Source organism: Populus euphratica, unplaced genomic scaffold (genome assembly GCF_000495115.2).
Source record: "Populus euphratica unplaced genomic scaffold, PopEup_1.0 scaffold101.1, whole genome shotgun sequence".
NCBI lineage: Eukaryota > Viridiplantae > Streptophyta > Magnoliopsida > Malpighiales > Salicaceae > Populus > Populus euphratica.
In genome coordinates this window covers 1378994-1388774 of record NW_011499894.1, presented here as the reverse complement: position 1 = coordinate 1388774, position 9781 = coordinate 1378994, and the positions used below count along the sequence as shown (strand labels likewise).

The following is a 9781-nucleotide window of genomic DNA, read 5'->3' as shown; positions in this document are numbered from 1 at the left end:
CCCCTCCCCAGCGCATGCATGCTTGCTTGCTTCTCATTAAGTTTAATTGCTTTGTAAAATCCTCCTTAAGTTATAATAGATCAATTAATGATTGATCTATATAGCATGTTTTCAAATTATGTATCTTTTTGCAAAGATATACTAACAAATTACGAGCTTATGCTTTTCATGATCAAGCAAAAGTAAAAGGTAGAAAGTTCAGATGCGGGGTATCGATACCCGGACCTCGCATGCTAAGCGAAGAAGTAAAAGGTACTAAGGTAGAGAATTCAGATGCGGGGTGTCGATACCCGGACCTCGCATGCTAAGCGAGCGCTCTACCATCTGAGCTCCATCCCCAGCTGCTTCTGTTCATCTTCTTACAGAAGAGACAAATAGGTCCAGGAGATAAAAAAAAAAAAAAAAATTGTTTGCCCCGGTCAATCCCCAGCTACTTCGGTCTAATTCAATTGTATCTTCTTACCCTGGTTTAGCAGAAGAGACAAATAGGTCTAGGAGATTAAAAAAAAAAAAATTCTGTTTGACCCCTCTATTATAAATTTTTTGCCTAACTCTGTTGGCAGGGGGTGGGTTATAGCAGCTTTATCAAGTTTTTTTTTAATTTCTTTATTGCCCTCTCAAGCCAAGTGGTAGGTTATAGCAGCTTTATCAAGTGTTTTTTATATTTCTTTATTGCCCTCTCAAGCCAAGTGTATAAAACGAGTTCTAAGGTACTAATATTTCAAATTTCAACGACAAAAAACCGCATGAAAAATAATATAACTATAAACTAATTGCAAATTATCCTAAGATTATATTAACTATTTTCTTTTTTTATTGAGAAGATATGAGAAGTTTTAAATTTAATTATATGCGTATTTTTCTTTTTTATTTTTTGTTGTTGTTATTTTAATAGCTGAATACACGAGAGGAAATGACCTTTGATTTCCTTGATCCTCAACACAGGGAGGCTGTCTTCAAATGTAATAATGTCAGGCAATGTTTTGTTGAATGGGAAGCAGAGAAAGATCGGCAACGGAAGTATTGTAAGCATTATTATGTGAATCATCAATTATGGAAAAAAAATTATTTAAATAGAATGACATGCTGTATATAAGTGACTGGAGAATATATAGAGTACAAAGAGGAAAATATACGAAATAGGCAGTGCAAGAAAAGAGAGGAATCCAATCTTTGACCCTTTTGAAACATGTGGCTAGATTGAAAATCTGAATTTTCTATATTTATGTTCTTTTTTGGCAAAATAAACAATCTTTACAGGGTTAAAAGCACTGTTTTCATTAGAGAATTAGCATAAACATTGAGCACAAGGGCAAATTTTCATTAGAGAAGGGGCCATTTGGCAGCCTTGCTTTTTACATAGAAAATTCATAAAAGCCCTTGTTCGTTTTGGTAGTTCAAATTTGTCCTCATTTTCAATACATTTCCCCCCATATTTCTTGATTGTCACCAAAAAATTAAGCTTTATATTTTTTCTTCGTTTACGATCGAACTAAACTTGCAGTCTTATACTACTCAAGAAGATTTCCTCTTCGGAACCCTTACTGTCAAGGAAACTCTCACGTACTCTGCTCATTTGAGGCTACCTAGTGCAATGACCAAAGATGAAATCAATTCTGTAATAGAAGACACAATCATGAAGATGGGACTTCAGGATTGTGCTGACAATAAGGTTGGGAACTGGCATTTGAGAGGCTTAAGCGGTGGCGAAAAGAGGCGGCTAAGCATTAGTCTTGAAATATTAACACAGCCTTATGTCTTGTTTCTTGATGAACCCACCAGTGGACTAGATAGTGCTTCAGCATTATTTGTCATTCAAGCTCTAAAGAATATTGCTCTTGATGGAAGAATAGTTGTTTGCTCTATTCACCAACCAAGTAGTTATATCTTTGATATGTTTGATGACTTGTGCCTCCTCTCAAGTGGAGAGACTATCTATTTTGGAGAAGCAAAGCTAGCTGTTAAGGTAAGTAGGATTTGATAATAGATAGAAATGGCAGAAACTGTTAAAATGAGTGATTGAGTGCTAACTTTATAATCTGGTCATCATGCAGTTCTTTGCTGAAGCAGGATTTCCTTGTCCGACAAGAAGAAATCCTTCAGATCACTTCCTTCGATGTATAAATTCAGACTTTGACAAGATGGCCTCAACTCTGCTGCGATCGCTGAGAGATTCTGTAAGTAGTCATGCATGCTTACTTCTGTAAACAACTTGTTCTGCTTCCTTACCAGCCTATCTTGTTGGTAATTCATCCTTGTGTAATAATGTAGGCAATCTCAGTGCCATCAAATTTCGAAACAAGTTATACTACAGAAGACATCAAAGCAAAGCTTATTGAAAAATACAGGAGTTCTGAGTATTCCATACACACAAGAAAAAAAATCCGACAAATTGCACTCATTAATGTAAGTAGTTTAATTCTTGATAATCTTATCTTACAATCTTTGGCTGCAGTAAACTTCTTCAGCACGAGCTGTTACGAGTCTTGCGACTTGTCGCTAAATAAACCTTCAAAAGAACACCACTCTTCCATAGAATCAAGAAATGTAACCCCTTTGACTAATAAAAAATTAGCTGATTGTAGGAAGAGCTTATGAGTGGATTGATTGAGAGCAGAAATAATTGGTGGAAGCAGCTCTACACACTGAGTATTCGTTCTTTCGTGAATATGATTAGAGACTTGGGGTATTTTTGGGTACGGACCTTATTCTATATTCTAATATCACTAGGTGCTGGAATTATGTACTTTGATATTGGCTTGTCAAACTCGGCATTCGTCACAAGAGCAAAATGCTACGCATACGTCTATGACTTCTTGATTTGCTTGTCTGTTGGAGGGTTACCCTCTTTTTTAGAAGAATGGAAGGTAGCGTACCATGAATTACTCAACGGGCACTATGGAGAGGCTGTGTTTATGCTTTCTAACTTCTTCGCATCATTCATTTTCTTAGTGATAATGTCTCTTTCTTCTGGTACAATTGTATTTTACATGGTGAAATTTCATCTGGGATTTTCCCACTATTGCTATCTCTGTATGAATCTCTTCTTCTGCTTTGCCATTATGGAAAGTGTGGCAATGATTGTTGCGCTGCTCGTCCCGAACTTTCTGATGGGTATAGGAGTTTCAGCTTTTGCAGTTGTAAGCAAAATTCCTAGCCACCGTATCTCAATTCTCATTATTTTTATGCTAGCTCTAAAAGAAGCTTATAGATTATATGATTTATCTGCCAACGTAGATGCTTTTGTCGTTGGCATCTGGACTCTATAGGCCACTGTCTGATCTTCCCAAGTTCTTTTGGCGCTACCCAATGGCCTATATCAGTTTCACTTCATGGGCTGTTCAGGTAAAGTCTTTCCAGTTCTGTTTCCAAGTCTATCTAGCTATGAACTTCAACACTGCTCACATTGGTATTGCCTCACTTAAAAAGCAATTTTGCATGTCAATTCTTCCCTTTGCAACCTTCTAACCCATAGACTTGCATAGAAGTTTCCGATAATCTCGCACGTTAAATCTCGCACGTTCTGCTGTGTGCATTGATTTGCATCGCCAAGCTATTGATATGTAATAAATTTATCATGCCACTTGAGAACAGGGTCAATACAAAAATGACATGCTTGGACTTGAGTTCGAACCTTTCGTTCAAGGAGAGCCTAAAATCCAAGGCAAGCAAATCCTTCATGATTTTTTTGGTGTTCGTGTGAACTATTCGAAGTGGTGGGATTTGGCTGCTCTCTTGCTGTTGTTGCTTTGTCACAAACTATTATTTTTATCAATACTAAAATACAAACAGAGATTAGTGTTGCTGCTGAGAAGGTTTTGTGCGAAAAGAACTTTGAAAGCCCTTGCCTTGAGACCTTCGTTCAGGAAGGAAAAATATGGCTCCTCAAGGAGAAACCAACCTCTCCATCCATTATCTGCTCAAGAGGGTCTTGCATCTCCTTTGTCTTAGCTTGTATACATGTCTTCAAGATTTTATTTTAGTTGTGTTTACTAGTGGCACTTGCTGAAGCTAGCTCAACTGAATTATTAAAGCTATGTTTGGTATTGCAGTAGTTATTATAGTTGTGGTTTGAAAAAAATTATTTTATAAAAAGTATTTTTAATTGATGTTGATTTGAAAAAATAGATATTTGGTTAAAATTACAGTTAAAATTGAGGTTGAAAAAAAAAAGGAATTTAATGTGTTTGGTTAAGAATACTTTTGAAATTGAGGTTATAAAATAATTTTAAAAATATATATTAATATTGGTGGTTTTAAATTTAAATATTATAGAATTAATTATTTCTATTACATCATGAAATAAAAAATATTTTATATAAAATATTTTTTATCATTCCATTAAACTATTTATAATTTCATTATGTATAAAATTCATCTGATGAGAACTACAGTTTTCATAAATTTTTTAGCATAGATAAAATATTATGAAGTATAAAATTGATATTATAGTACAAGTAAATTTAATTCACTTTATACTAGTTTTTTGAAAAAAAAAATATTATTCACATCACAGTGCGAGTAAATTTAATTCACTTTAAACTAATGATTTTTTAAAAAATATTAAAAAATCTAACACACTAAATAAAAAAGTAAACAGTGCAAGACAGTGCAAATAAATTGCATTGTTCATGTTAATTATACTGTTTAGTAAATAATGCAATTTGCATGAAAAGTATGAATTTGTTGCTTTTTATTAGCTACATTCTAAATATAAAAAACATGTAGGATCTATAAACAATAACTTTTTTTTTCATTACCAAACGATTGCCAACTACATTTTCATTGAAACGCAGCTGCAGCCGCATAGCTAAATACTATCTAAAATACTCAAACTTGAAGAGTTAACGCTATTTTTAGTGTTCTAAACATGATATTTTCATAGTTGAATTTTCATCTTTAATCCTGTTCAATTAGATTCATTAACATCTTTAAATGACTTAAAGCTTTTGTGTCTTTTGTTTTATGTTGTATCCTTAAGTTATCTTGTATCTTAATTATGAATTTTTTTTAAAAAAAAAATATTTTAAAGATGTATCCTTCGTATTAGTTTAAATATATTAAAAAAAATTAATAATTTTTTTTAGATATTAGCTAGAATCCACGTAGTCAAAAAAGGAAGCATATCTTTTTACTTAACAAGCTAAAAAAACATGCATGGTTTTCCTAAGCCACAAGGACCTAAATCGACAAATTGAAAATGCACGAACCCTTCTATTTAAGATAATTACTGGACGTGGGCTATGCTATGCCATGAATTTGTAAAAAATAATGTCCACGTGTCATGAGCCTATTTTAAAGAGAGAAAAAACTAACTGCTTCAGCTACATAGTCATGATCGAATTTAAGAGGTTGAATTTATTTTAATTTAATAAAAAAATAGATAACAATAGTAAATTGATAAAAATTATTCTTCTAAAAAAAGATCATGATTGTCTAGAAAAAAACATTAGAATCACGAAATTAAAATACAAAAGATAAAACTAGTCCAAGTAATCTTGAGATATCGTGATATTTATATTCATGTAACCTGTATACTAAACAAGGTTAACCTATAAAGCTTATGGGTTTTTTTAATAACAATCATAATTGTTTAAAAAAAAAACTCTTGAAAGTACAAAGAAGTTGAATAGAGGGGGGAGCCTGAGTCAATTTAGGAAAATATAATAGACTTGGATAATATAATAGACATGGATAATATGGGGCAAGTTAACATAAAAACTTCTAGTATATATTATAAGATTATAATAATCTAATAAAAAATAAATTTAATAAAATTACAAAGTCATTTTATTTTTTTAAAAAAATTTGAATAATAAAATTTAAAAAAAATATAAAAAAAAATATTAAATTACATTAATTTTTCAGATTCGTAATTTAGATTATTAAACTAGAAGAAATATATATAAAAAACTATAAAATTCAATTCTAAACAAATTAAATTTTAAAGAATAAATAAATAAAAAATCAACCACATGAAACGGAATAAAACGGAATGGGTAAGGAAATTAAAAAAATAATAATAATCAAAGGTCTAATCAAATTTTTAAAATCAAGAAAGCTTTATTGGATGTCCCAAATGAAAAATGAATTTTTTTCAAATCAATCCACAGGTGAAGTTGAGGAGTTCCCATTCTATGCTACTAATGGATGCATCTAATTGCTTCCAAAAGAACAGTATCTCCCATTATTACCAAAATGAATGAATGAAAAGAAAAGAAAAGAAAAAACATCATATGAAAACTAAGTACGTGAATATTCGCATAAGCAACGAGGTAAGGGATGGTGCAAGAATTAAAGGGAGGTAGGCCCAACCTAGGGCAAACTGCCCAACTGAACCTTCCCCTGACCAACAGAGGTCAAGAGGGGAGGTAAAACAGGAGGAAGATAGAAGAAGCAAGGGGAAAAGGCCGAACCGAGGCTTAGAGAGGGGGGGCGAAATGTTAGGGGTAGCCAAGCACTCCTATAAAAAACCATAGCCAAGCCCTCCTCCAAGCAGACCCAACTGAGCCCTTTTCTTTAAGCTCAATTGAGAAACAATTTTCAATCCTCTTTGTTTTTATATTTTAAAAAAATTTAAAAAAAAAAATTTTATTTTATTTTTTATTATAAATTTTTATTTTTTTATATTTTTAAATTATTTAACGTGCTGATATTAAAATATTTTAAAATCTTAATTATTTCTTTATATTTCTTTACCGTCATCAAAACCTTTCATTTATATTTCTTTAAGTATGGTTCCATGTTGTTATTTAAAGTTTAAGTTTGAAAAGGCAGCGAGAAAATAGTTTCTCAAAAATGCATTATTGTATTTGTGAAGACTTAATTAATTACAAGATAAAATTAATTTTAATATATGAAGTTACAATTCCATGGTAAAAGAAAGGAATCTTAAATCATTTGCTTTAAAAATTGAAGAATCTCATTTCGTTGGATGTTAGTTTTAAATTAATCTACTCTTATGTTAGTATATCATCATTTTAGTAGTAGTTTAATGGGGAATTAAGGAAGATCTCAGGTATTACATGTATATGTTTTTTTTTTCCCTATCATTTCCCATCTCCTTCGATAGCTTGCTTGTTGTGTGGGATAACTCTTTTTTAAAAAAAAAAAAAATTATGTTGACAATATTTGGTCTTACAAGTTTTTGACTTTATATAATTATTTAAAATTAATTCATAGCCCATCTAATCTAATGTTTGAAATTGTTGGGATGGTCAACTTTTTTAGTCAATAATTTATTTTTTAATTAAAAAGTTCTTGAAATTGTTGGGATGGCCACCGCAGCTCCTGCCCCGAGGCCAATGGACTTTAAAATATTCCTGTTATTTAAGAGTAAGGGCAGCACTCTCCGGATGTGACTAATATTGAAAGATAGATCATTTTGGAATAGCAATGGTAATTCTAACTAGAAAATAATTATATAAACCAACATTAATTTAAACATTAGATATTACCAGTTTTTAACCCTGCTTCTCCACGGGCAATGTTTTCGATGAACAAGAACATTGTTGATGGTAATGAATATGTACCTCTATTTCTTTGGAATTTATTGTTAAGAATATGTTAGTTCTACCCTACCATTCACTGAGATCCCAAACACATGAACAATTTGTTAGAATTGATTTTATTAAAACACGCAATGGACTTTTTTTTAGGTCTAAATTAACAGTAAGCAACTCATATTTGAGGTTGAAATCCCGTCGAGACTTTGTAATCCAACATGACTTCAATATGGAATATTAATATTTTTTATATAAATAAATTAAAAATAAATGAAAAATTATTCTTAATAAACTTTTAGAAAATATGAAATATTAATGTTTTTTTATATACATAAATTAAAAATAAATGAAAAATTATTCTTAATAAACTTTTAAATAGCAAAAGTTTTAAATTTAAAATAACTTTTTACATTGGATAGTGGACTTGTGTGCTTATGAATTTGAACATAATTTTGGTTAATGAAAAATATTTTTTTTATTAAGTTCTATTTAATTAGTAATTTATTTTAGTATTTAAATTGTCTTAGTATATAAAGCAATACATTAATTATGTGAAAAAAATAAATATATTTATGATTAATTTATGAACCATGAACATTCCATGAAGATTTTTTATGATATAAACACTCTTTATAATTAATAAATATTTATGAATTATGAATAATTAATGTTTTGATCTTGGAGTCTTGTAAATAGGTTTCTTGGATGGATGAAAATAGATTTAGAAATTTCTTGGGTCCTTTTCTCTTTTTGTTTTTTGTTTTTTTATACTCTAGAGCTTAAGTTTGGTCTATGTTAAGATATATTGAGTATAATTTTTTTAAGTTTGTTAACTTTGTTTAGGAGTTACTAGTAATCCTTGTTTAGTTTATAGTTTTTTATGATAACTAGATTAATTGTAACTTGTATAAACTATGAAAATTTCTTATAAATAGGCTTTCAACTAATGTTATAAACAAAACAATATTGTTACTTTTATAAAAAAACAGGGATTTCAACCAGTATATGGATGAAAGCCCTTTACATTCTAGCAACGTATATGACTTCCTCCAGCAATCAAAAGATGGCTCTCTCAAGAGTGTTAGAAGCGAGGTGGTGTGGGAGAGGTGGCACGTGTAGGTGTAGAGGCGGCAGTGAGGATTTGAAAACATTGTTTTTCTCTCTTTCTTTTTTTTTCTCTCCTCTCATTGGTATTTGTACTAGCTTATCCAAAATTAAAAAATATCCTATTATTTTTTTATGTAAAATATAATTTTTATTTTTTTGTTTTTATTTTTACTTTGAATTTTTTTATTTTTTTTATTTTATTTTTTAATATTAAATTGATTAAGAATTTACTTTGATGGTTTTTTTTAATGAATAATCTCAGTTTTATGACTCGATTATGAGTTTGAAAGGTTAATTTAAGTTGATATTGTTATGTTTTTAGATCCTTTTACTACACTAATTTTCTTTTTCAATTTTATCTTTTAATATAGAATATTTTGAAAATTAGACTTTATAATTTTCTTTACTTTTCTTTTTTATGTAATTATTTTAGTCTCATAACTTAAGTTGCAAGTCGAGCTGGTTAGCTTAGGTTGATTTAGATCTTTTTTTGGGTCATTTTTCTAAGATTGAATATTTTTTTTATTTTGCTCTTCAATGTATAGTTTGTTTGACAATTGAGGTTCATAATTTTTTTCATTTTGTTTTTTATTAATTTATCTCTTTTTCATTATTCAACTCACATAGTTTAGTTGACTTACCCGACTCATAGGGTTTGACTGACTTACCCAACTTTGCTGGTTTTTAAAAAAAAATTAAAGTTTTTTTGTTAATTAATTTTTTTTATTTTGTCATTTTATATTTGGATTATTAGAAATTAAACATTATCATTTTTTTTTATAACATAATTCCGACTTCATAATTCGAATCACATATTTGATATGCTAATTATTTTTGCTTTGAATTATTTTATAATTGAATTTTATAAAAAAAAAAATTGGAATTTGCTTTTTGAGGTCATGGTAATTTAGACCGGTCATTCAAAGTTATAATTGTTTTAGTTTTTCGAAACTTATTAGCATTGTTTTAATATTATTTTTTAACATTAAAAAGAAATTCAGTTTGAGCCATTGGGTGGTTCCCATCTAGTCGAAAACTAAAACATGGCACTCATCCATGGTGAGAAATTATCATTCTGGCATTGATAATATTGCCTATAATCACAACTTATTTTCAAATGTGGTGTGCGGAATGTTGGTGCAAGGTTAACTTTTATTGGCCGACTTGCT

General features: G+C 29.9%; 1 protein-coding gene across 1 annotated transcript in view; it reads left to right on the top strand.

Moving 5' to 3' along the window:
* The window catches only part of LOC105131861 (ABC transporter G family member 15-like), a 4387-nt gene extending 355 nt beyond the window's left edge, over positions 1 to 4032 (top strand). Inside the window, exons 2-8 of the mRNA XM_011035045.1 lie at positions 946 to 1025; positions 1505 to 1966; positions 2055 to 2177; positions 2272 to 2406; positions 2586 to 3140; positions 3238 to 3345; positions 3595 to 4032. Coding sequence (XP_011033347.1) covers positions 946 to 1025; positions 1505 to 1966; positions 2055 to 2177; positions 2272 to 2406; positions 2586 to 3140; positions 3238 to 3345; positions 3595 to 3951 — 1820 coding nt within the window. The 3' untranslated portion in view covers positions 3952 to 4032. The remainder of the gene's footprint in view (positions 1 to 945; positions 1026 to 1504; positions 1967 to 2054; positions 2178 to 2271; positions 2407 to 2585; positions 3141 to 3237; positions 3346 to 3594) is intronic.
* Positions 4033 to 9781: the final 5749 nt, after the last annotated feature.